This window comes from Mixophyes fleayi, chromosome 2 (assembly GCF_038048845.1).
Source record: "Mixophyes fleayi isolate aMixFle1 chromosome 2, aMixFle1.hap1, whole genome shotgun sequence".
Taxonomy (NCBI): Eukaryota; Metazoa; Chordata; class Amphibia; order Anura; family Limnodynastidae; genus Mixophyes; species Mixophyes fleayi.
This window is the reverse complement of record NC_134403.1, coordinates 198,053,762-198,081,536: the sequence shown is the minus strand read 5'-3', so window position 1 is coordinate 198,081,536 and position 27,775 is coordinate 198,053,762. Positions and strand designations below refer to the sequence as shown.

General features: G+C 40.1%; 1 protein-coding gene across 3 annotated transcripts in view; it reads right to left on the bottom strand.

Moving 5' to 3' along the window:
• Positions 1–27,775, bottom strand: part of MED13 (mediator complex subunit 13) — an 87,202-nt gene that overhangs the window by 43,106 nt on the left and 16,321 nt on the right. For all 3 annotated transcript variants that reach the window (XM_075195307.1, XM_075195306.1, XM_075195308.1), the window contains 7 exons: positions 22,667–22,812; positions 21,524–21,721; positions 17,529–17,720; positions 16,257–16,419; positions 15,036–15,146; positions 7,713–8,402; positions 6,903–7,116 (listed from right to left, as the gene is read on the bottom strand). In XM_075195307.1, the coding sequence (XP_075051408.1) occupies positions 6,903–7,116; positions 7,713–8,402; positions 15,036–15,146; positions 16,257–16,419; positions 17,529–17,720; positions 21,524–21,721; positions 22,667–22,812 (1,714 nt within the window). The remainder of the gene's footprint in view (positions 1–6,902; positions 7,117–7,712; positions 8,403–15,035; positions 15,147–16,256; positions 16,420–17,528; positions 17,721–21,523; positions 21,722–22,666; positions 22,813–27,775) is intronic.

The following is a 27,775-nucleotide window of genomic DNA, read 5'->3' as shown; positions in this document are numbered from 1 at the left end:
ATTGGCAGCCATCTAACAGAACAACCCCCTCCACCAATCCAGTGCCTAGTAGGGGCTTGCATAAAAAAAAATAGTAACCTCCTACCTGTCCCAGCCCTCTTAATGGCTGCCTCTAGTAACAGGGGGCCCACTGTGACTTCTACCCCCCCCCCTCCTCTCTCCTCCCAGAACTGTGCTGAGAAGGGGTACACTTACCTGCTGCCATCCTCTGTGTGCACACTGAAAACAGTGGCTGCCAGTACAGCCACTGTTTGAGAGGCTGGGCACAGCCTGCAGCGACTGTGGCCGGCTCCCCAGAGGAACACGGCTGGAGTAGGGGGTGGCAGTGGAGGCACCACCAGAGCACCTCCAAGCAGTGCACAACTGTCCGTTCTGTGTGCTGTCTAATCAGTACACAGTTTCCTAATTGCCGGCAACCTATCAGACTACTGTCCCCCCCGGCATAACAGCACAGCGCTAGAATACACTGCCAATCTCTAGTCACTGCCGGCCAGGGATAGGGGGGGGAAGGGGGTTGGTGGCAAACACATACACACAGTGGGGTTGGAGACTGTGTGTGACATCCCCACTACTGATGGTGGAGGGAGGGGCCCACTGAACTGTCGATGTGGCTCTGACTGCTACCTCCCCTGGACAGGCCAGCCTGCAGAAACAATGATTAAAAATATGAAATAAGAAGGGTTGAAAACAGCCCAAACGTCCTACATGCTGGGCACTTAAACTAAACTGGAGCCTAGTTGGAATCGGAGGAGCTAAGGATATCTAAAATCTTTCTTAAAGTGCCACAGACCTACCTCACTACCACTATAACCCAATGTCTCCTGTCTTCCCCAATAGGATGTGGGAAAAAATTATTTCCAAATGATTTTACAAATAAATTTGACTTGAGATTTCATAAGTTGGCTATAAAAAATATCCGCCCCATTTGTATTTTTTTTTTCTTTTGGAATACTTGCCACTGATCAACAAAAAAATCTGTAATGTCAAGAACATTTTAAGAGAGGGGGGGGTAGATAATAAAAAATAAAAATATAAAACAATACGTTTTTCATTTTTTTTTTTTAAATTCATCATTACACAATGCATTGGTAAGAATTGCTGGGGGAAAAAAATATCCCATGATATAAGAGTGAAATGTGAAAAATGGCCAACAGGGGGCAATTACTTTTTGTAGCGACTGTAGCACTCACCACATTTAAAAAGAGGATTTATGTACTTACGTTAAATCCGTTTCTCTGATTCCGTCTGGGGGACACTGCTTACCATGGGGTTGTGGAGGGAGCTTGGGGAGTTGGCACCTAACTAGTTAACTTTTAGTACTGCCGACAGACCCCTCCCCTCTACAATCCCCCTGCCACTTCTTCTTCCTGTCAGTTAATTAAAAAGCCCAAGGAAAAAATAGGGCAGTCAAACAAGAGTACACAGAAGAAAAGCAGAAGGGAGGGATCGCAGTGTCCCCCAGACGGAATCAGAGAAACGGATTTAACGTAAGTACATAAATCCTCTTTTCTCTTTCATCCAGTCTGGGGGACACTGCTTACCATGATGACGTTCTAAAGCAGCCCCCTAAGGGTGGGACTACTCTGAAAATCCCGCTCGCAAAGCATTACGAGCGAAATTTGCATCCGCGGATGCAAATACATTAAACTGGTAAAATTTTGTAAAGGTGTAGACAGAGGACCAGGTCTCTCTGGCACTGGACGTTTAGCCTTATGTAAGCTTGCCTAATAGTAGCTGTAATCCATCTTGCAATGGACTGTTTTGAGGCTGGCCAGCCTCTCTTATTAGCATCATAAAGAACAAACAGAGAATCAGTACGTCTAATCTGAAAAGTTCTTTCGACATAAATTTCGGAGAGCCCCAACCACATCTAACTTTTCCATAGACTGTTGATCCGAATGGGAAGTAGATGAGAAGACCGGAACTACAATTTCTTGGTTCAGATGGAAAACCAAAACTACTTTAGGAATGAAGAAGGGAGGGTTCTTAACACCGCTCTGTCCTCGTGGAAAAGCAGATATGGTTCCCGACAAGACAGAGCTCCTAATTCTGAAAGCCTACGTGCAGATGCAATAGCCAAAATAGTCAAATCTGCCACAAGTAAAGGCTCAAAGGGAGGCCCTTTAAACATATCCAGCACCAGATTGAGATCCCACGGTGCTGTAGGCGGAACATAGGGAGGCTGAATATGCAAGACTTCCTGGAGGAAAGTCCTAATATCTGGCAAGTCCGCAAATTTCAGGTGAAAAAAAAAAGACTGAAAGTGCCGATACCTGAACTTTTAGGGAACCTAAACGAAGACCTGCTTCCAGGCCATCTGAAGAAAAGCCAATAAACGAGGGAGACGAAAAGAGGACGTGTGACATGTTCTATTTTCACACCATCTGATATAGGTTTTCCAAATCCGGTGATAGATGCGAACTGGCTTTCTGGCTCGCATCATAGTGTTCACCACACTGGAGGAAACAACCTTTAGCCCTCCAGAGGCTGGCTTCAACAGCCATGCCGTTAACTGATCTGAGGTAATTCTGGTAACGGAAGGGACCCTGCAGAAGGAGGTCGACTCGAGATGGAAGACGAAACCCCGGTCCTTCTGCCATAGAGAGTATGTCCGCGTACTAGACTCGGCGCGGCCATGAGGGAGCTATCAGAATTACTGGCAGACTGCCTTGTTTTACTCGTCTGAGCACACGAGGAAGCATGGGAATCGGAGGAAACAGGTATCCCAACCTGAATTCCCATGACATCGTCATTACGTCCACTGCCACCGCTAAGGGGTCTCTTACCCTTGCGCGAAATGTGTGAGCCTTTCTGTTGTGTCTGGAGGCCATGAGATCTATATCCGGAACACCCCACCTCTGAGCCAGAGACTGGAACACTTCTGGATGGAGTGACCACTCTCCTGGCATCATCTGATTTCGACTTAGGAAGTCGGCCTCCCAATTTCTTATTCCTGGAATGAATACTGCCGATATTGCTGGGACATATAGTTCTGCCCAAATCAAGATTTGAGTTGCAATCTTCATTGCAGCTACACTCCTGGTTCCTCCCTGCCTGTTGACATATGCCACAGACATGGCATTGTCGAACTGACGGGGTGGTCCTGGAGGAGGGACTGGGCCCCCCGAAGGGCTAAAAGAATAGCCTTCAATTCCAGCACGTTTATTGAAGGGTCGACTCCTGAACCGACCAAAAGCCCTGGAGCCGGAGATGGAGCGAAGGACCTGCCCACCGTCATGTGATCCCGAATCAGCCACCACTGGAGTGAGTCTCGTCCTCGGGGATAGAGAGATCCTCTGGAGATCTAAGCGAAGGTGGGATCCTGACCATTTTGTCAACAGATCCCACTGGAAACAACGAGAATGGGCTCGACCAAAGGGGAAGGTCTGGAAGGAGGCCACCATCTTTCCCAACATCAGCATGCACAAGTGCATTGAGGGGCTGGGGGAAGACAAGACCTGAGTTGTTATGCTCTGAATTGAAGCAACCTTCTCGACAGGCAGGAAAACCTTTTGCTGGCTGGTGTCCATGATGAGGCCTAGGAAAACCATGCGTTGACACGGAACCATCTGGGATTTCTTTAAATTGTTCAGCCATCCGTGGCCCTCGAGGACCACCAAGGTGAGGGACAAGTGATGACGTAAGCAATCTACTGAGGAGGATTTGATAAGCAGATCGTCCAAATAAGGCACGACCTAAACTCCCTGAAGGTGAAGACATGCTGCCATAACTGACATGACCTTCGTGAAAACCCTTGACGCTGTTGAGAGGCAGAATGGGAGGGCCCGAAACTGATCGTGGGAGGATCCCACTGTGAATCTGAGGGACTGATGGTCGCTCCAAATAGGAACGTGGAGGTATGCGTCTTATGTCTATGGACGCCATAAACTGATCCTTCTCTAAGCAGTTTATCACCGACCTCAGGGATTCCATACGAAATTTTTCCACCTTTAAGTGCACATTGAGGCCCTTTAAATTTAGGATGTGGCGAAAGGAGCCATCCAGCTTCTTGACCAGAAACAGGTTTGAATAAAATCCCTGTCCTTTCTGGTAATCTGGAACCCTGCAGATAGCTTTTTTAAAAAGAAGAGAGGCGACCCAATCCTGTATAGCCTGCTTTCTTGATGGATTTCGGGGTAGCGGAGTTTGGAAGAAACGATGTGGAGCAGGGCCCAACAGGTCTATCCTGTACCCCTCTGATATAATACCCCAAATCCAAGAATCTTGGGAGGACGCTGCCCACTGTCCTTGAAACAAAGACAGACGTCCCCCCACAGGCGCCCCCTGCAGAACAGAGTGGTCGTCATGATGCAGGCTTCTCCTGGGACATGGAGGCCTGGCGCCTAGCTGCAAACGAGGATCTGCCCCTGGCAGAGGAGCCTCGAGAATTGGGCTGTCTGCCTCTAAAGGACTGTCCTTTAGGAAAGGAGGTCCCCCGAAAAGGCTGCCGAAAAAGAGCTGACCTGAGGGTTCCGGCTCCTGCTAGGGAATACTGGCATGGAAGTGATTTTGCCCCCGGTTGCCTGAGAGATCAGGGTATCCAATTCCGGGCCGAACAAACCTGCCGCTGAAAAAGGAATGGTTTCAACGGACTTTTTTGATTTCGCATCTCCTTCCCATGATTTCAGCCATTACTTCTTCTTGCTGAGATAGATGCAGCCTGAATAGAAGAGGATACAGCCGCTGTATACTGGGCCGCCTTATACAGGTACCCCGATGCCTCCTTCAAATGCAAAGCCAGGGGAAGTAAATTAGAGTCCTGTAATGCCTCTGCCAGCTGGTCTGCCCGTGCTTCCATGGCTCTAGCAACCCAAGCTGACGCAAATGTGGGCCTAGAGGAAGAACCCGCAGCCGCAAATATAGATTTTAGCTGGGATTCCACTCTGCAGTGATTGACATCCTGTAGGGATGCAGAACCTGGGGCTGGGAGTAAAGCGTGCTTGGCCAATCGGGCTATAGGAATATCCACTTTTGGAATGCTCTCCCAGCGAACCACATCCTCTTCCTGCAATGGATACAGGGAAGAGAACCTTTGGGAACAGAGAACCTTTTCTCCGGCTGTTTCCAGGCTGCTTCTGCGATATCTCTAAGTTCTACAGAAGGGGGAAAACGGCTATCCCTTCTTTTGGCTTTCTTAAAAAGATTTGTCTCTGGGAGTCGGATCTTCCGGTTCTGGGAGATCCAACGCTTGTCTTACTGTTAAAACCAAATCGTTAATAAATAAGCTTTTTAGAGCTTTCTTCCTGTCCCAACGGTAGAACCTGGTCAGGATCAGAATTAATATCCCCCTCTTCCTCTGAAAACTCCTCAGAGTCTGAAAGGACCATAAGGGTATTATCAGATCTAGGCCGCTTCCTTCTAGCAGGCGGAATATTTGGGGATTCGAGTAACTGGTTCAGTTTATCCAAACCCTTTATAAAAGCTGCGGACCATGGCGGCTCTGTGGGAACAGGGGCTTGGTCCGTCTGTAATGAGGAAGGTCCTGGTATAGACGTTCCACTGGAACCAGAGGAAGCAGGGAGGCCCAATGGTGTATTTGGTTTATTAGACACCGAAGTTGCCCCACTAGACCCCAATTGATTGGATTGAGAAACAATCTGTGCTAAGGAGGAAACCGACTTTGTCAGGGAGGCCACCCAGGCCGGTTCCTCCGATGGAGGGGCTGAGACCTGTTGGGTTTGCGCAGGGGGGACCCCTGCTTCACAAACAGAGCGCCAACGGGTCCTTCTGCCCACAAGTTAATTTTACATGACATTTAGAACACGTAAAAAAATATTGATTTAGGGCCCTTTCCCTTATCTGGCATTTCTGAATAAAGGAAGGCACATCAACACACAGACTTAAATTGAAAAATTTTAGCTGAGTAGGGAGAGAGAGAGAGATATAATATGTATAGAGGAAAGTGTAACTACAAGAATCAACTAATCAAGATAAAAATTTGTACTTGTAATATTTTAAACACAAAATAATATTTAAGCAGGTAGGAGAACTATAATATAACTCCTACTAGCCCTCTTGTACACAGCAATACAGCATATGTGTTTAAATAAATCAGATACTTAGCCATAGGCCAAACAGGGGAGAAGTCCAACAGCAGTATCCTGGTGCCTGCTCCCGGGCTTCTCCTTGGCGCCAGAAGACTGGGACAGACCATCTCTCTCTCAGGAAGGAGGGGGAGCTCTATGTGTTAACTCCCCCCCTTCAGTAATGCAGCTTCTGCAGCGATTAAAAAATAAAAATTAATTTTCTGTAGCAGAGTAATGGAGACCTCCAGAGGAGGTCTCCGCAGCGGATAATACCCGATGCCCCCTCCTATGCATGAGGGGGGATCCAGGTATAGCCCCCTTCTTGCTAGGATCTCCTTCCTGAAATCCAAAATGGCCACCGTCAACTGACATATCCGATAACCGGAACTCTATGCCTGCAATGGCAGCGCCGGTTATCGGGGAGGCTCAGGAGTGACAGCGGTCCGTGAGACCGCTTGTCACTCTCAATTTTAGACACCCTTTCCTCCATCTCCTTTCCTGTCCCTGGCAGTGAGAGCCGCTGGCTCTCATCTGACAGGGGAGCGTCTGCGCTGCTGTGCTGTGAGTGTGTCCTCTATATTAGAACACACTCCAGCCTGCAATTGGGAAAAAATTAAGTAAAAATTAAAAGAATAAAATAAAAGTAATAAAATTACACTAAGCACTAAAAACACTGCCCAACTCCATGGGCACCTGAAAAAAACTGACAGGAAGAGGAAGAGGCAGGGGGATTATAGAGGGGAGGGGTCTGTCGGCAGCACTAAAAGTTAACTAGTTAGGTGCCAACTCCCCAAGCTCCCTCCACAACCCCATGGTAAGCAGTGTCCCCCAGACTGGATGAAAGAGAAAAGCATTTAATATTATTAGCGAACAAACCTTGTGTTTTTTCCCCACTTCTCTTTCACCGGTGACCGGTCTTTCCTTTTTGGCATCAGAAAACACAAACTCCACATCACCATCGACAAAAGCGTAAGGATCAGGCTCTTGATCAACATCCAATATAGTTGTTTGGATGTATTGGCTTTTACTTCGATACTTGTGGAGCAACTCTTCTGCAATCTTCAAAGGCTTTTTACATTGCACCAATAACCTGCAGAATCCAAAGGCAAGATAAATCATAAGAGAAAACAGAACATTCTGTGTTTGGAAACTTAAAATAGAACACATTATGCGATGATGTCTAAATGGCATGTATAGTACATCTTAGCTAAATGCAAACAAAGTGTTCACAGAGAATGGATCACACCTAGAAGCAAATGCATCAACCTGTGACTTTTTAAAAGATAAAAAATTATACCAAAAAAATTTGCAGATTTTCTGAAATTCTGCCAGCTGGATTTAAAACAGCAATTTTAGTTAAGGCACAATCCAGCAGGTGTCAAATCCGCTGGCAAAAATTGCAGTAAATTGTCAATTTTAAAAAGCTGCAGATTTATAACATTTACCCCCAATGTAAATCTACTCTGAGGTCGTCAATCAAAACACTACATTGTAGGTAATATTTATGAGCTGCGTTAACTATACAAAATTTGGCATTGTTGATAGCAATCAGACATTTGCTTTCATTTTGTAAATTGTACTAGAAAAACAAAAAAGGGTTAGAATGTGGCTGTTTACAGGGAACACAGATAAAAATGTCTCCCTGTGTGTTCTGAAACAAATATGCAATTAAATCATGCTACTCACTCGGTGACAGAAGTACTATTTTCCTTCCCAGAAGGACCAAAGGCATCATCTCTCAGTTTATCATTTGGAAGTGATGGAGGGTGAAACTCAGATTCCTTTTTCTTTGGGACCTTGTAGTACTTCCAGGTGTTGTCAGTTTCACCTTCCTCCAAGATAACTGCAGTGCCAACATATACAGTTGGTTCAAGGACTTCTGTGAAAGCTGGAGCAAAGGATTGAGACAAGCCATCTATTCGTTCATCTATCGATTTTGCTGGAATTAGTGGATCAGGCGTTGGCATTTGATAGAAATGCTGACTCTGAGGTGTTGATGGGTTTTTTATAGTTTCACACCCATCATCTAAAACTTCGCAAGGATGAGGACTCAGGGGGGGAGGTGGAGGCGAGTTTCCCATTTCATTGGCATGCAGTTGTGGGGTTTTAGCTACATCATTGGGCCTGATATTTGAGAAACGTCCTCTACTGTCTTGGGAACGAATACCAAGTCTCTGGCTTGCAGTGTCTGTCTCCATGTTATCATCACCACCAAGAGATGCACGATGATGAAATGGAGTCAGTGGGCGCTTTTGAGGTTTGTCGCCCTTTTCCTGCTTGTCGTTAGTCTTGTGCTTTTGAGCTGCTTGTTGCTGGGGTCCTGCAGGAGCCACCTGCCCCGGTTGACCTAAATTCCTCTGTTTAAGATTTTTGTGCCTGTGAGAAAAAGCAAAAAGGTTACCAATATCCAAACAATATTATTTCTTCCAATAATTCAAATTAAGTTTCATCCAAAGAACCCTAAATAAAAAAAGTAATGAAATACATAGATTGGTGACTAAACAGCCAGTTCAATTTGTCAACTATGGTTTTGTGAGGAGATGGTACATGTGATAGCTGGCTGAATATAGTTCCCATCTAGTAATGAATTATCGATGCGACAAAGAAACATTCCTTTTGGTTCTTGTAGTTTTCAATCTAATGTTCAGGTGATCATTGCAAGTATTTCAATATCATTTCAATGCACCGCATTGAAAGCGAACACTCTACAGATTAATGGGGGAAGATTGGGCCTCTGCATTAAAACAAAAATCCTGTGACATTAGATATTTTCCTGGGGGTAGAGAAACAGACAAATCTTCAGGCAGAAGCTATCCCAATCAAAAGATTGCATTACTGCTTGTATAGGAGCTGGACACCATGCAAAGCCCTAAACAATTCCTCCAAGATCATGCTCATGTGCCGTTGAACGCATTACATGGATATGGCTAAAAAAAAAAAAAAAATTGCAATGTAGCTATAGATGCCTGCAATGCTTCTGTTGCGAAACAGAGGAGTGCTATGCTCTTAAGGAAACTAGTCGTTAACCTGCTCCTAAAAAGTGGAGAGGTCACTTGTTAGTGATATGCCAAGCAAGCTGTGTATACCAAATGAGCAAACAATAGGAGGGAAATACTGTCACACCAGATTTTCATATATGAAAATATCAAGAGTGGTTCTGTTGGTTCTCTATAATCACTGTTCATGATCATATGATTATTTCCATCTAGATATGAAACTGGGAGGTGCCACTACTTAACTAGTCAGAAAACATCACAAGTTAAAGAATGGACTTGGATGTGTAGTGCACTTAATAAAAAGTATTTATAATTTCCAAAATATAAAAGAATCCAGCGAATTTTAAAAAGTGTGAGATGTAAAAGAAAGTAACACTGTGATAAAGCATTATAAATATATAAAGAAATATATTAATCGTCCTTTCAATTGTATATTCTATTTTTTAAAGGTGGTGTTTCAATATTAGTATTAAATAGCAGAGTAAAAAATTAGCAAGGTTATACCAATCCTCTTGTGTCTCTAAACTTATACTGCAATAGTGTCAAAAGATTATTATTACAAAAGATATTACTATTCAGGTAGAGGAAAGCTCCTAGTTTGAGACATGCATTAACTTATATAATTAGAATAACTAATTCATTAGACGTTCAGATCGCTTAATAATTTACACTATGTTGCTTATTACAAGTATCATGACATTATTAAATAAATGGAGCAAAGAGAAACTAACAATAGCTCCTATCCTGTAACTATATACCTTGATGGGTTAATGTGTTAGAATTTGCTTACAATGTTGCAATCTTTGCCCATAAAGACAGTGTTAATCATCTGTTCCAGCTGTGATCCTTAAAACACTGGGTGATAAAGAAATCCTAAGATTTGGATCTCTCATTCCAGCACAATGTAATTGTAAGGTCTGGGATGATTCTATTGATTGCCAACTATGCTGCTAAAGTCACAGTGCTGCATTCTAATCCTACAATATCTTAACGAATACAATCTGGAAGCGCCACTTGTAGTAGCTATCAATAAAAGAACAGAACACCACCCAGTGTACATGCCAACACGTGTTTCACTATAGATTGCTTTTTCCTTGAATTAAGTGTACTACACATGATAACTATTTTTTAAAACTTGTGATGTGCTTACAAATGAGACATATCTGTGTAGGGTGAGGATACTGTTTAGCTGATGAGCACAGTGCGTTGCAGAAAGTAAATGTTTTATTACAGTTATTCCTGTCAATGCATGTTATGTTAAATCTGTACCTATTGCATCCATCAATCAAAGGCTTGATACATGACACTTGTTAACTTTTCTGAAACTAGAAGTCCAAGCATATACTACTAGCCTCTGACTAACAGGGCATGCTGAAATTTGTAGTTGCACAGTTACAGAGAGCCACATACTGTCTATGAGTATCAATGTGGCTATGGGAAAGATGTTAGGGTATTATTAATTAGAAGTAAACAGTATTTCCTTTTTTTCCTATGTGGGGGACCCTACTAGGTATAAAGTTCAAAGTTCTGAAAGCTTTTCCCTTCTATACCCCCTCTCTAATTGAAACTCAGTTTTTAACTTAAGTGCCCATGGAGTATGGTTATTTTCGTAATGTGCTGCTTATAACAGCAATAAAAGCATGATTTTCACTTAATTTCCACTTCACTGCACTGACACCGCTGACTGGAGCTGGATAAAGGCGCCGATCGCTGCACCTCATCTGCTATCCTCCACAGCCTTTCAGTGATGGCTCCTGGAGGGGTCAACCTGGTCACCATCACAAACTTGATGTCTAGGGACTCATTGTTAGCGAGTGACTCCAGTCGCATCTCCCTGTCACCTAACAGTGCCCTGGGAGCTGTGGCTCCAGTGTGCATAGCCCCACCTGTAGAGTCCTGCACTATGGGAAACTCTGTTATGGGCAGTTTCTCCTGAAGGATAGGGCAATTCCTTTTGAGTCAGGCTGTTGCATACAAAAAAGTCATAAGGGGGCCACCAAGAACTCTCTAACGATGAAGAAGACCACTATGATTATAAGCTGTATTCACCCCAGAAATGGACAATTGGAAGGCAGATTTTTTTGAGTAGACATGTCATTCATCTGAGGGGAATGGTGTCGTCACCCAGAGGACTTCCATCAGTTTATGGTGAAAAGAAGGCCAGCAGTCAATATGATGACCTCGAGGCTAAGCCACAAGTTGGACTGGTACCAAAAGAGAAATAGGGTACTAAAGGCATTCCTTGTGTATGCCATGGCAGTCCCAAGGAACTATTGGGTGATAAATACCCCCCTTCCCCTTAGCTATGATACTTAGAGCACTAAAAAAAGGCCAAAGGAGGAGCGCCAAAAATCTCATTAGTGCTGGAATAGCGCAGATAATCTTGAAGGCATTGCAAAAATGGAGGCAGAGCCATTGTGGGAGATCCTTCTATATGTAAAACAAAAAAAAAAAATTAACTCAAGGACCCTTTTTCCACCAATATTAGATTGACTGGCTTTCAGGTGACAGTTCAAGCCATGATTCTTAGGGCTAAGGGTCTTGACCTCCACGGAAGCAATTCTGACCATGATTAAGGCCAGAAAACCAGTCTCCAAAACAAATGATCAGTGTGTGGAAGACTTCTATTGCATGGTTTCAAAGAGAATGTCCATAACTCTTTATTACATATTTTATCTCTTTTACAGAAAGGTATCAACAGTGGCTTGAGACTAACTCCCTGAAGGTAAAGGTATCTCATGTCCATTTACTTTCAAAAGAAATTGTTCCTCATCCCTGAGATTAAGACTTTCCTACAGGTAGTCCTGCATGTCCAGTCGCCTTAGGTACCACTGATCGCTCCTAAAGAATTAAAATTAGTCATTTTGACTCTACAGAATCCAGTGGCTCAAATAGTGAAAGCTGCAAACAGTAGTTTCCTTACATGGAGAATAGCATTCTTTCTGGCTATATCAATAGCAAGAAGAGTTTCAGAACAGTTGGCTCTGTTTTGCATGTCACCTTTACATGTTTTTCATGATGTTAAGGCCATCCAAAGTACCAAACTACCTTCCCAGCCCAAGGTGGTGTCAAATCGTCACCTGAACAAAAACACAGTATATCCAAGCCCTAGGACAGAGTAAGTCCGTGAAGAGTCTCTTCATTTGTTAGACGTGGCGAGAGCCTTGAAGGTCTATCTTGATACAAATTCATCCTAGTCTCCTCGTACTTTATGATGTTCTGCTGGCCAGCGACAAAATAGACCATTGTCAGATGGCTTAGGGCTTATTTCACCTTCAGTTCCAGAAAATATCACGGCCCAATCTACCACATCGGTGAGGTCCTCCTGGATGGTGCGACATGGTGCCTCGGCTGAGCAGCTATCCCCTCTGTCCATAGCTCACAAGGTTTTACCATTTCAATGTGTTTTTCTACAAAGCTAGCTAGCTTTGTATGGAAAGTTTTTTGCATAGCTATGTCTAAGCGTACCCTCCCCTAGGAGCAGCTTTAGAATATCCCCAAGGTAGCAGAGCACCCCAAATGGGAAACCAGAGAAAAGATGCTAAAGGATATGTTATATTAGTTGTTTTTTCTCCATGGACTTTTTTAGTTACTAATAACTGAGTTTATGTTAAAAAGGGAGTAAAAGAGGGACTGGAGCTTTAAGAACGCTGAAGAGATTAAAGCCAAGAGCCTACTCAAGCACAAGGCCTCAATAACCATGGTAGCAGTGTCCCCAAAATGCAATCAGAGAAAAGCATTTAACTTTAGTACAGCATGTAACTTTTTTTTTAAGTGCCTGATGATTTGTTATTACAGATAGGTTTCCCTTTTAAGCAAAGTATTGTTTAGCTTATTACGGAGATTAAGTGCAATGTGCAGCCCTTTTAAGGTTAGAGGTCCTCCCAGGCAGCCCATGAAGTGCATTAGGGTACCCATCACTGATTATATATATATATATATATATATATATATATATATATATATATATATATATATATATATATATATATATATATATATATATATATATATAATGCACTTCATGGGCTGCCTGGGAGCAACTACTGATTCAATACCGAGTTTTTTAAAAATAAAATGCTACTACATTTTGTTTCCTAGTATTATATAAATAGTAAGTAGTAGGGTGATAACACATGTACATGGGTGTGGATAAATTGAAGGATACTTTGTGTACAGAGGTATATCTTAGAATTGTGCATATATGACAGTAGGGTAATTAATTGGATTTAATGGGGTAATTATCAACGTTCAAAGTGAGTGTATTATGTCATTATATTTCATTAATGGGATCTTTGGGGTGTTTCCTAGGCAATACACACTGCAATCTTGGGCCAGTTGCCTGATATTGGCAGCAATATTACAGAGTGTATGGCTAGTATGTCAACAGTGGTCAGATCCAGATTACACGGAATGTACTAGTGCTGACAAATAAGGCTAACCTAAAAGGGGATTGCCAATTATATAACTTTCTTTACCAGTGAGAGACCCCCAACAAAGTACTATTGTTAAAGAAACTTATTCAGTAAATGTGAATATAGAATAACCATTTACAAGGTTTAAAATTATGAAACAAATAAGATGTACAATTCTTTCTAGACCCTATAACAGCACCATACTATACATAAAAGTAGACAACATTTTAGTTTCCATATACTCAGAACTAGATCATTTTTGTGAAAAACAAAAAATCCATTTCACCACGATACAAAACGGGTGCCATAACCTGTGCCACGATATTTACTAGAGTAAACAAAGTAGTTAAATCATAATTTGTATAACACCAGCACATGGTAAACTGTGGAAAGTGGTTTGGTCATGAAGATATGAATTAACACAAGTCTTGAATAAAAGACTTTCCTTGGTAACCCCCTCCCCCCCATCCCAAAAAAACCCCCAAAAACTATAAGCTACAAGTTTTTATTCAGTTAAACTGATAAACCATAAAGGAATCAGGCCAATTACACCCTGAAACTCAATTTCTGTGCCTAACTTGTGTTTTCATGCATTGCACATCAGTTAAAAATACATCAACAAATTAAACCCATTCTATTCAGTGAGTTCAAACCAATTTGCGTTCATACTTGAGTCTGCGTTACAGCACAATTATTTACGCTCTGCTGTTGTATTTCAGTGTGTTCAAAGCATGTCTTAACTTGAGTCATCCCAATTAGGGATTTACCCAAACTGTTTAACCAGCATCCTGCAATTTTTTCACCACTCATCTCTGCGGCCCAGTAATTTTAAAGGGATTCTGCGTTTCACAGAGAAATTTCAATGAACTGACTGTAAAACATCAATGGAGCTGCACACCACTACACTAAAATAAAGTTTTTCCACACAAATTCAATGAAGTAATCGCAGAGTCCTTGGGACTCTCTTCACTGCCAGGCAGTCACATAACAGTTAATGTAGGAAACCACTTGTGATTGGCTAAACAGATAAGGAAGGTCCCGGTCAATGGAGTTGTGCGGCAGGGCTCCAAAAGGAGCAGATCGCCTCATTATTAGCTTAAAAAACACTAAAAACAAACAAAAAAAAACGAAAAAAAACAACAACAAAAAAACTATCAATTTTCTTGTGGATTACCATTGGCAGAACATCTAGCTTGGCTTTCAATTGTGAACTAAAAATTAAGACTATTTCTCTTTGGTTAAAAAAAAAAATTGTCTTATGGTATAATGGGCAGATCCCCATAACCAGTGGGTTGCAAAATTGCTACCCCAAGGGTCCCAATGTCCCTCCCCCCAGTTAATCTGGTATCCAATAAGCAAAGGTGTCACAAAGAGCACCAACAACTATGGGAATTTTAGGGTCTTTCACCCACTCCCTCTAAAAGAGTGTGAGAGTTCAGTTTATCTTGCAGATGAACAAAGTCAATATATCCGATATATAAACACTATGGGTTTTGTGCATGCAAGTTGTCAATGCCAGGCTAGTAAGTAACCGGGCTAAAACATTTTTACTCATAAAAGCATGTTTAATTCCAGGAAACCTATGAATTGTACTGTACCTTGAACAGACACAAGTTGTTCTTTGAGTAGCTTCTACAAAATCCCAAGTTGTCGCATTATCAGAGGTCTCCTCATCACACACACCATTTGCAGAGGCAGAATATTTCCTTCTAAAATAGTTATAATAAAATAACTAGAAGTACAATTACCAACACAAATGAGAAAAGGAAATATCTAGACATAGAAGCATCTATTTTATTACGACAACTTTATAGATTGAGCGCAAAGATACTGTAAATAACAAAATTAATTGTGTTACTGAAATACAAATTGTACACTGTATTGTGGATAAACCATGTGGGTTTCCATAGATTGCAATGGGCTTGTCCTCAGACATTCTGGAGATGCTATCCTCCTGGTGGCCATATAAAAGCAGACCCTCCTGGCAGGAGAATTTTCCTTGGTACATGACAACCTTGTTGTGTGGAGAGTACAGATCAATCAGTAACCCTGGAGACAATACAAACCTTAATGTGCCTCAAAAGCAGCACTAATTGTTTAAGTCTCCACACAAAAAAACTTGTCATGTGTCAAGAACACTAAGAAATATATTAAAGAGCTAGAATATTTTCATCAAACATTTCTGTAACTGACCATAACGAGAACTACGTTCGGCTATTTCCCCAGATGTGGGCCCAAAACGAACACAAATTATGAATAAAATGCAATCAGATAATACTTTGACAGAAAAAAACTAGAAAATCCTGATCTAGTGGTGGTTTGTATGTGCACTTATTGGTTGGCCACACTAACTACGCCCCATGTGAGTGTCCAGTTCAGCCGAGCCATAGAAAAACAAAATCTGCCTCTTGGGGCAACTTAAGATTTGAAATTATATAAGGGCACAGTTTTCTCATGTTACTTTATTGACTGCTAACAGGTATGGTAGAATGACCAGTGAAAAGTAAATTTCTTATGCATGTTTACCTTGAACAAAACCCAAAAACAAATAACAAAACTTGGCAATAAGGTAAACAGGATAACATGACACTAACATTTTAGGTTTCCATACATAATCACTTGCTAAACAACTACCAGCTATTAAGTAATGCTTTATAAAGAGGGCAAAATTAAGTGGCTACACTGGATTTTCATTTTTTATTTTTTTTTAAATATTGTACAATTACATACTCATTTTGCTATGAGCCTTATGAAGAAGCAAAACAAATGGATATTGTGAAACAGTCCAATCTTACATATAAGACTGCAGAACTACTTACTTGTTCTGGGATCTATTCATGTTGCATTCTTGCCAAACTCTATCAACGACCTGGTTAGCCAATTTCCTTGGTATTTTTCCACCATGATGACTCGTACTATCAGAATTAAAACAGTCTGACGCGGATGGAAATTTCATCCACTTTTGAGTTGATTGGACATCCACTGTAAAAACAAAAAGAATGAAAACGGGAAACTTATTAGAAGTGATGATTATGTCAATGTAACACAGGATGGATGCATTAGAAAGAGTTGTACATGCCCCTTGCTGTAAGTGTCAATCATTGCAGAAAAAAGTATGAAGAAAGGCATGTGTGAAGAGGAAGAAAGTTTTCAGCAGCAAATTAAATAAAGTGCAGGTTAGTTAGTTAAATTTAAAAAAAAACCAAAACCCTCTAAACAAACAAATCCCACAACAAATGTTGAAGGATAACTGAATTTAAAACTAGAGACAAACATTTAATTCTTAGATCATTTATCTCAAAAGACCTGCACGTTCAGACTGTGCCAATACAGAGTTCTTCTTTAACCTAAATTTTTTAGTCTCTCTAAAAACATAAAAATAGGATTAGTAGTATCCCATCACCATTTCCCCCCCCCTCCCCCAAGCCCCTTCTCCTTCCACATAGTCACTCCAGACTCAGATCTCAAGTACAATATGCATTCTCGTTTGGTAAATCGTTCCACCAGGACCCCTTAGAATATGGTTAAGTTCTACACTAAAGGTCTAAACTCCCCTAACAAGCGGCGCTTAGCGCTCACCACTTTTCATAAACATAAAGCAGACGTAGCTCTCCAGGAAACCCATTTTTCCTCCCACTCCCCGCCGTAGCTGAGGGACTCGAGATACCCGTTAGGATTCTTTGCAAATGGCCCTTTTAAAAGAAATGGAGTGGCGGTTCTCTTTAGCGCCCGAGTACACTTTCAACTTCACTCAAAATTAGAGGATAAATCGGGGAGGTACATTATTCTGACAGGTCTCCTAGAGGATAAAAATAGGATTAGTGTTTAACCATATTTTTTAAGGGATCTCTCTGGTAAATTTAAAGCAGTAACCACACATTTTGTTTCTTTAAAGATCAAGAGGAAATAAAAAAAAAAGAGGAGGTTGTAATTACCAAGCTTCTTTTACAGCCTGCTGTAGGGATTTATGATACATACATACATATACTAATATATATATATATATATATATATATATATTAGTATTTTTCCCCATGTGATCGCTGCTTCAATAGCATTATTCAAAAATACAATATTGAAACTCCAATAACCTGTTTGAACTTCTTCTGGGGATGTTGGTGGTGTTAGAGTGACTGAAGACATGGCCGGATCTCTGGAAGAAGCAGGCACTTGAACACCTAAACAAGTGTTTGAACAATGAGTGGACCCAGATGAGCTGGCTGTAGGGATGTCTGACTGAGGAACTAGCACAAAGCATGCTGGATACACCATTCGAACACCAGCTAGAAAAGATAAATAAATGATGCTTATTAGCGATTTCCTATATGCACAGCAATATAGTCTTGTTTAGAGAGAGTACAATGAAAATATAACCAAATAAAAATATATAGTTTAAATACATAAAATGGGCTAAACAATAGCACTATTGGTTTAATATGGAGATAAATAGTAAACCCTCTTGCATTAGACTACTCAAATCACATTGTGTTACTCGGGGGGTGTGATGAGCAGCCCCACCACTTGTGAACCTAGGATTTGGAAGGAGATTACCCTGAAACTAGGAGCAAGGGGGTTCGTTTGTTCTGTCTCGTCACCCTAGTCTCTTGTGCTGGTGCAAAGCCTTAGAAATGTTCTACATGCAATTTACACCATCATCCGTAAGTGCAAATTTTACCTATTTTTACACTTACTCTTAAAAAATCATAATCCATTGGGCTTTTCAAGCTCCACGATTTCTTCACTAGTAGTGTGACAAGAATCCCTGAAACTCTAACTGTCAATTATGGAATTGTAAGTGCACACACTATAAATTTAGCGCTTTAAAAAGAAATAATAATCTTAAATGGGGGAAATTGTTATATTATTTTCTTAGTGTTCACCTACTTTGGGATCGATGCGAGTACATTGTAAACGAAATAAATGCTGAATAGCAATGGTAAAAAGTTAAATGACATTGAGTGGGAAAAGTTAGAGATAGAAATCAGTGGGAGAAATAAAAACAAAAACCTTAATTTGCATAATATTTTTCTACAATAAAATAATTATGTTCGACAAATTCATGAATGAGGTTCACAGATCTTCTTGATATAAATTTATTTGGTACCAGCAGTAAATCAGCCAAACAAAATACCCAAGCTCAAAAAAAAAAAAAAAACCTGTCCACTTTAACCCCCTTCCTCTTCAGATCTACAAATATGCATACAATGCTGTTCTCTGAGACTATTAGCAACCTCCTCTAGGCATATCTAGACAGCAAGCTTCCTATACATTGCGTATTTCAAAACATGAATGCAGTTCCCAGTACTGCAGTGTAGAAACCTAGAGTAAGACTTGTGGAACAGAGGGGGCTAACCATCCAGCACGCAGAGAGAGCACCTTAAAATCATACCCTACCCAGCATTTAGCTATTCAATACAAAGACAAACAGGTTAGGATCAGGAGCATAGAAGGCAGAAAAAAGTCTAATCCATCATCCATAGGCCATTTTGGAGCATGATTTGTGTCACCAATAATCTTTGAAGTATAAGGTTTAAAAACACTTCTCATTTTACCTCCCAATAACAGTCACCATTTAATGTGCTGCAAGTAAAGAAGAACAATTATCATTCACTCAACAGATAGGTCATCAGCAGAATGCACTGCTTCTATTCCATATGCTAGCTTAATAGTGCGAGGATGCTAATTTCCATTGGCACAGATCTTCCTTTTCCTCTGGGAGAAAGATAGCTTTTAAATTCAGCAATAAGTGCTGTTGTGGAAAGCACACTGATCAAAGTACCATCCAAGTCAATAAAGAATCAAGAAAAGGGGGAGGAAAAAACCCCAAAAAAAACACTGATAAAGTTAAATATCAAAGCATTAATACTAGAACATATTTAATTCCTTGTAGTATGATGTTGCAAAGGACATACATAGTAGGGGAATTCAATTGACAGCGTTATGCTTGAGAATAACGCAGACCACACTATTACCATTACTACGGTAATTTCATCGCTGATTATTGCTTGCAGATCTGAGCCGCGAGCAGAAAGCCACGTTAACATTACCATACTAACGGTAATAATGCACGGCCTGCGTTACTCTCAAGCATAACGCTGGTAATTGAACTACTACCATAGTGTACAAGTGATATAGGTACAATGTGTTCTTAGTTGAAATTGAAACATTACACCAAGGTTACAGGTTTTTAGACACTAAAATAGCTCCATCACCCTACCTCATCTACTACAAATATACATTGACCTATAGGTGCATTTCGCATAGTAAAAGTCTTTTCTTAAAAACAATTCATATGTGCATCCTCAATATAATAGATCTGATAATGAAGTAGTAGTATAAAACGAGAAAATAAAATAAAAATAAAAAAAATGGAGGGAGGGAGGGAGGAAGCAAGCATGATTTGGTACAAACCCAATATGGCCATGGTGTGAGTGACCTTTAGTTCTCAAGTCACCTGTACCAGCATAATGTGGACTTATCTACACTGTTCACATCAAAGCACCCAGAACATGGCCAGCTGCAAAAATTAAAGAATTTAAAAAAAACAAAGAAAAAAAACATTAAACATTATTTCATGCCCCCTGCACTAAATAGCATAAATATGAACTTAAACGGATACTCCTGCAAGTGAAGGAAACAGTAGGTGACCTACAGTGTGAGGTGACAGGCAGAAAGCAGTCTCATGGAATATGACACTAATAGCCATCCACACATTTCATATTCTTCCATTACTGAGGTGCAGGACGAATGCCCATGATGCAAAGGAAGATATAAATAACTATACATTTATCGCAATAATTTGAGAATATGCTGCATTTTGGAGATTTTGGATTTTGTGAGTTTTCTTCAATGTTTCTTCATCACCCTGATGCATTGACGTGATCATGCACACTTTAAGGTCACGGTTGATAGAAACCACCTCTCTTGGCCAGATAAACAACCCTATGGTGTGGTGCTCAGGATTCATCAAAAGACCACATCAAAACTGTGGCTGGCCAAAGAAAGCTCAATAAAGACCTCACCGTCACAGCTAATAAGGTCTTCGTTTAACATGCAGTGTGTTATTGCCGTACAGATGGTGCCACTAACTCCATCGTAGACCAAGAACCATACGCAAATGTTATCCGCTGGCATTGTTATTCCCAAAAACTGCAAAGACCTTTGGCCCCTGTGTGACAGTTAACTATGGCGCTCCCTTTCCTGAAATATTATGTCCAGTTAGTATAACAGAGTGACAATTAACAATATTAAGCCGTCAGCCTTACTGTACAAAGAACCCTGCTATACCACTTTCCCTTGATGTCCAGAAGGCCATTGACAGGCTCTCGCTCTCGTCTGTTTTACCCAGTTTGTTTATTAGCTTACAGTGTTTGTCCCCAATTGTAAAGCGCTACGGAATATGATGGCGCTATATAAATAAATGATGATGGACTAAAACGCCAACAACGCGTACCCAGACATGTTGAGACCGAAGCGGTCATTCGCGACAGACTAACAATCCCAACTGTTTGAAAAAGTGACATCCAACATTTGCGCTAAGGGGGTAATGGAAGGAGACGTTGGCTGTACAATGTAGAAGCTTTTATAAAAATAAAAACCATACAGCCACCGCCTCCTATCATTGCCCCCTTAACAGCAGGAATAATGTGTCGCATTTGACAGTTATGTCATTTACTGGTGTCAGGATGTTGATTGATCGCTACTGTTGAACGTCACTTTTTCAAACGGTCGGGGTTATAAGTCTGTCAGTTAAAGGACATCTTCACCGTTAACATGTCAGGGTAAGCATTGTCATCAATATATTGACTACCACTATCCCTTATATTTTTCCACTTAATTTGATGCGTGTAAAACTTGTTGTTCTGGTTGTATTCTTGTTTTCACACGATTCCTATTATAGCTTATATGGAACTTTATGTTGTGAAAACAATAAAAATTTAAAAAAAGAAGAAGAGGTTGAACCTCCATTCAATCCAACAAGAAAAATCCATTCATTCCACAGACTACGGGAACATGAAGGTAATCAGAAAATGAATCATCATTTTAAGAAAATGATGATTCAATATTACGTAGCAAAGATACTCACCAACTAATACTTCAACAGCTGCCAATGAATCATCCTCCCAATCCATTTCTTCCTGCTTTTCATCTGGACACTCTTTTACACTGGATGAAATTGGATAAAATTGTTTCCATTCACCAATCAATTTCTTGGTAGAGGAGTCAGACATTTTGAATGACTGCCCTGTAAGGGTGCCATTTAATCCAAATGGACTTAAGATAACTGAGGAAGAAAAAGAAAAATTTAATTCACCCCCAAAAATAAACCAGTATTATTGTATTACAGTGACTTCAAAATGTATACTTAAAGATAGGGGCATTTTATGTTCTAAAAATAAAAAAGAAGGTCTACATTTTATATTTTTTTGCTCACACCAGTTCATGACTGTGAAGACCTTATCTTGACAGAAATCCAGAACTACGTTTAAAACTGTCCCAACTAAAATATCAGACACTATAATGTTTTTAATTGTAAAGATGTTTTTTAAACACTTGTAACTTATGGTCACAGAAAGTTCATGCACAAAATATTTGGCCCCAATAATGCTACGGGAGAGGGAGGGAGAGAACAAAAAAATAAAACAGATGTAGCAGTGCTGTGTAAATTGCACTGAGACCAGCCCTGGGACAGTTAATAAGTATCACAAAAACTTGTAAAATCTTGAAAGTATTTTTAATGAGTGTGTGTTGATACTAATAGGGCTTGTTCAGATCATGGTTTGTAAACACATTTCCCAAGAAGTGCATGAAAGGTACGTTGTCCGCATGTATTTCACTAGGTGATTTTGTTATATTTATGATCCCTATGGTCACTGCACCTGCCTTTTCACAAGGCTACATTTCCAAATGCAGACTATGTATATGAGAAAAGGCAGCAAGTGCAGTGACCATTATATCAAAGTGACCAACAATATTTAGCAAATGTGCCAGTATTACTGGACATTTTCATGTCATGCTTCCTTAAACCACCACTCTTTAAAAACATACATACAATACTACCATTGAGTTAGTGCTTTTGTTCCACAATCATTGAATAACAGTATGGCCAATTATTAGCTTTCTATAAAGTCCCATTTTGAGTTTAAGGCTACTTCTCTGATAAATTTTTAGTTTGAATTAATTCTTGACAAAAGAAAAAAAGACAGGGAAAGCATAGCTATCAGTTTACCTTGAAATGGGCTACTGGATTGCTGGGCTAGGTTAAGGTGCTCCTCGCTAAGTAGGTACACTGGCTGGTGCTGGTTAATTTCCACACTTGTGCAAACATTGCTGTCTCCATGAAGGAAGAATGAGAATGAGCAGGACAAATGTTCACTGAAACGAAAAAGAATATGAAAAATACCTTTAGCATATCAATATTCTTGGGTTACCAAATGGGAATTTCAATTTATGTAACAAAGTGTTCATCAGAGCAGTATGGCTCGGGCTGGGTACGCTTGATCGACGAGGAAAAATCCGACATAGACAAGGCAACTAAAATCCGAAATTTCTGACAAACCGATGTAAAAATAAACAGTCTAATCTTGAAGGCGACGCTAGAGATCTCCAATTGGATCACCATGCTGACAAGTTAACCCGATTGGAGAAGTGTTCGGCACTGCAGCTTGATGTCATCGCGACGTCTTTTAATAAAAATTTAAAGCGGCAATGTGGGGACCCCTCAGGTTAAGTGTTTAATCGCGATAACATCAAGCTGCAGTGCCGAACACTTCTCCAATCGGGATAACTTGTTGTCAGCATGGTGATCCAATCGGCGATCTCCAGCGTTGCCTTCAAGGTAAGTCCTTTTATTTTCACATCGGTTTGCCAGAAACTCGGATTTTAGATGGAGGGTTTGCCGATGTCGGATTGGTGGTAATCGTGAAAACGATTACCACCGCTATGGCTCATACACTCATCTTTTCCTTTTTAAAGTTCCTACATGTATTTCATTTATCCTGGATCAGGATGTTAAGACAACAGCTGCATTTGTTGATAATTCATAATTCTAGTAATATGTACCTACTTATAATTTTTACATATTTCAACCAGTGTCAGAATATATATATACACACACATACACACACTTCTATTTGATGCATGCATCTGCATTTTATTTGAACGCCACAAAATCATTGCAAGAACAAACCATAATTTTAGCTTTTACTATTTAATTCAAAGCTAAAATACTTTATAACACAAGATATATTCTCAAATTCATCTGTTCCATATAGGCAACAACCTTCACAACGCCACCCTCTCTTTTGTGCAAATTTCACTGCCCTTAACACTGGACCTGTGACTCCCCTGCATTTTCATGTCCAGCCCCTCCAAATCAGCTGCTTTTAACTGAACCCATGTTGAATAAACCGGGGCCACCTTTCACACAGAAGCATATCCAGCTCCAACCCGTGAATAACCCTGGTCGCCTCATTCACCCAATGTGGATTATTCCCTGGTCCATGCCTCTGTGTGAAAAGGGAATCAAAAGTAGGTCATCGCGAGAAAGATTACATTACAAGTCCCCCGCCCCACCTGTATAATACAGCTTGAAAGTAAATTAAATGTTAATTTCAGCAGCATATGCAGGTTCAAATATTAAATTTAAAAAAACAAAACAAAAAAAACCACACACACACCACAACAGCCGTGCAGCAGAAGATAACAAATAGTACTTTGCATGGCAAAGAAACCCTAAAAACACCAATTCTAGTTTAATTAACTTATTTGCTATTAGAAATGGTAGAGTTTAACACCAAACCACAAAGGAATCAATATAAAAGTGGAGTATTATCTGTGCAAGCATACTGAAGTGACACCATAATGCAGCAATAAACTGTCTAGAAAACGTTTAGAAGCTGTGTGCTCCGACAGCACAGAACTACACTTGATCATGTAAAACATTACTTATTACAGCTTCTAAAAAAGAAAACAAGACGACTGCCAGCGAAGGCTGGAATGCTACCAAGGACAAGAAAAACAAATAAGAGATTTTATGTTAACGAGCTGTCCAATGAATAAAACACACCAAGTATAATTCATTCTTTTACTCATGGCTCAGACAACCCCTCCCAGTTCACCAGCTCTGAATATGCTTTACTCAAAATAAATTATATAAAAGGCCTACATTTTGATAGAAACTAGTGCTTGAGAACATTAAGGACATTAGCAGAGTAGGTGCACAACAGCTTGACCTGGACCTTCACACTGATCGTCGAGTGTCATGGGACCTTGCAAAGCGGCTTCTGTGCATGTATTACACAAAATTGGATGTGTGTAATGCATGCACTAATTCTCTTGTCAGACCCAAAATGTTTTAAGTGTATCGAGGACTAAGGGGCCTAGTTATTAATTAACAGGGTTTTGCCCCGTTAATTATCATGTTTAAATATCTATGATATCTCCTGCGTTAGGTTTTTGTTAGATACTTACAAAATGCCTAAACCATGCAGAGAAAGCCGTTACCGTATGGTTTATGGCTTAATAAATAGGCCCCTGAGAGTGGTAAGATGTACTTTGCTCTATCTTCTGGCTGTAACTCACAAGTCTAAAGGCCACAAATGATGAAGAGTTATTTTATGCCTCAACTGGATGGGCAAGCAGTATGCGTCCGTGGCCAGAAAAGGAGATGGTGTGTTGGAGAAGTTAGCATTATATTACATAAAAGGAGAAGAGTGTGTGTGTGTGTGTGTGTGTGTGTGTGTGTGTGTGTGTGTGTGATATATATATATATATATATAATGCAGATAGCCTGCCATTATTTAGCAGTGCCTGTTACTATGATACCACGTTACATTATCCCGATCACTTCGTCACCATGTTTGTTCTTGCTTGTAATTTTCCCATTACAACCAAAACCCGATATTATTTCTGCAGCAGGATTTACTGCCAACTTAAGGGCAAAATGACTTTAATAAGCCAGTAGCTTTCAAAATTGCTAATAAAATGTTTAGAAGTACTTGCAAATGCATAGCCAGGTATTAAAAACTGCTAAAAACTAACATGCGATTACACTCAATTTGTGTCATTACTTATCTCCATGGGCAAAGAAATGCCCTGCAGAGAACCAAACACCTAGAAGTTTTAGGAACAGACTACTTAAAATGGTATATTCTAAATATATCAAGATTATGCAATTTATTTTATATAAAGTAAATGATATGCCATATTGTAGAGAAAAACCCACTTAAAATGCAAAAAAGGGCAGGGAAGGAAAAGATGAACAGGGAGGACTGCTTAACAGAATTATAACCGCATGAACACAAGAGGCAAGGCATAGTAACATCTTAAAACTAAAGCAATATTTTGTGGACAAAAAACGTGTTTTGTACTTTTAAAAACAGCAGTGTTTTACAAAAAAAAAAAAGTAAATATTTCAAACCCTGGAATTGCAGGTCCATTTCATAAATAAAAAAACTCAAACTCACACAAAATCTTACATTTTTGTGGTCTTTATGTTCGTAATACAACAAAATAATTCTCAATTTGGTGGATAGATGCAATTTGTTGCACCTAACTTGTATGCACACTAACTTACCAGTCACAAGTAGGTAACAGTGGTAAGCAACAGTTCATCTAACTTATCCAGTCTGTCGCAAAATAAAAACCATGTGCAATCATATAGCCTAGCCTGTGGCAAGTCAATGAGCGCAAATGAACGGGAAACGCACTTTTCAGTTGGTATATTTTGGGTCATATTAAAATGTGTATGCAAAACAGGTTAATGTGTATTTTTTTTCCTTCCCACATGTTTTGTTTTTAATTTTAATTTTTTTTGGGGGGGAGGGGTGTTTGCAACAGTTTTCTCCCATTTTTTTTTTTTTTTTTCATATAACATTTATTAACACGCAATGCCATGGCCGGGGACATCAGAGATCCAAGCTTATAATAGTGCCCATAAATACATACTGACACAAAGGGCTCTGCGGCAGAGACGATCTGTGTCATGTTAGTCTCAGATTAGGCCTAGACAACAAGGCCTAAACAATTTTGAAATTAATAATTTTTCCATGAATCAAATATTTTCAAATCTGGACTTCCGCACCTCAGCAGGTAATCATAGCATACCTTACAACTGTTTGAAAAGTTACACAGTAAGCAGTCCAAATGACCAGCATATTTATTATACACTAGTTCTGCACAACACAATCAGCTTCTGCCCAGATAGGCTATTTGAAACTTTGCACCGCAAAATTTTTAACACCTTCCTGTTTTCCCATCAAAAAAAAAAACAAAACCAAATATAAGTCTGTGCACCCAAAACAATAACCTATATTCCAGCTAAACATGCCCCCACTGCAATTCCATCTGTAGTTACTAAAATTGGTTCCAGATATTTTCTGCTTACAGACAGGACATCCCAACTATGTAACACTATTACAACAATCTATGAGATTTCTTAACTTGGAGGAAACCCGGTTTGCATTTAAGATAGGACCCATCAGTTCTAAGCGTTGGCCATTCCTTTAAGAGGGAATGCCTATCAGTGATGCTGATCATCTCCCAGATATCAGCAGCACTGTAATTGCTGACAAAAATAGTATTTTGTCATGAGAATTTTAAACCCACTAATGTCCCAAGATGACATGGTAGTGAGGGTAGGCCATGCATGTCTATCCACATATAAGCCCTAGCACTGAAACGAGAAAGGGCTTGAAAATTTTAGGTTTCATTGTACAGTTAGCTACAATCTGCTAGAATCTAATGCTGCCATTTAGTCGCCAACATATCAGCAAAATAGACCATATTGGTCCACTACATTTAGTCTAAAGTAAACAAAAATGTCCACAAAATGAGGTCTAGGGGTAAATGTATCAAGCTGAGAGTTTTCTGGCAGGTTTGAAAAACCAATCAGATTATAGTTATCTTTTATTTAGTACATTATACAAAATTATATCTAGAATCTGATTGGTTGCTATAGTCAACACCTCCACTTTTCAAACCCGCTGGAAAACTCTCAGCTTGATACATTTCATCATCATCATCATCATCATCATTTATTTATATAGCGCCAACATATTCCGTAGCGCTTTACAATTGGGGACAAACGTAATAAACTAATAAACAAACTGGGTAAAACAGACAAAGAGGTGAGAAGGCCCTGCTCGCAAGCTTACAATCTATGGATTTACCCCCTACTCTTTAAAAATATTAATTTATAATTCATATGCTCAATAGGAAGAAATAAATGCTAAGGCCAAAAATACACAAGCAATTTTAGTCTTCAGATAGTGCTATGTTCTAAATTATTACGTGCAGTTGTAGCCTATTAAATGTGTTTTCTCTCCTTGGTACCATT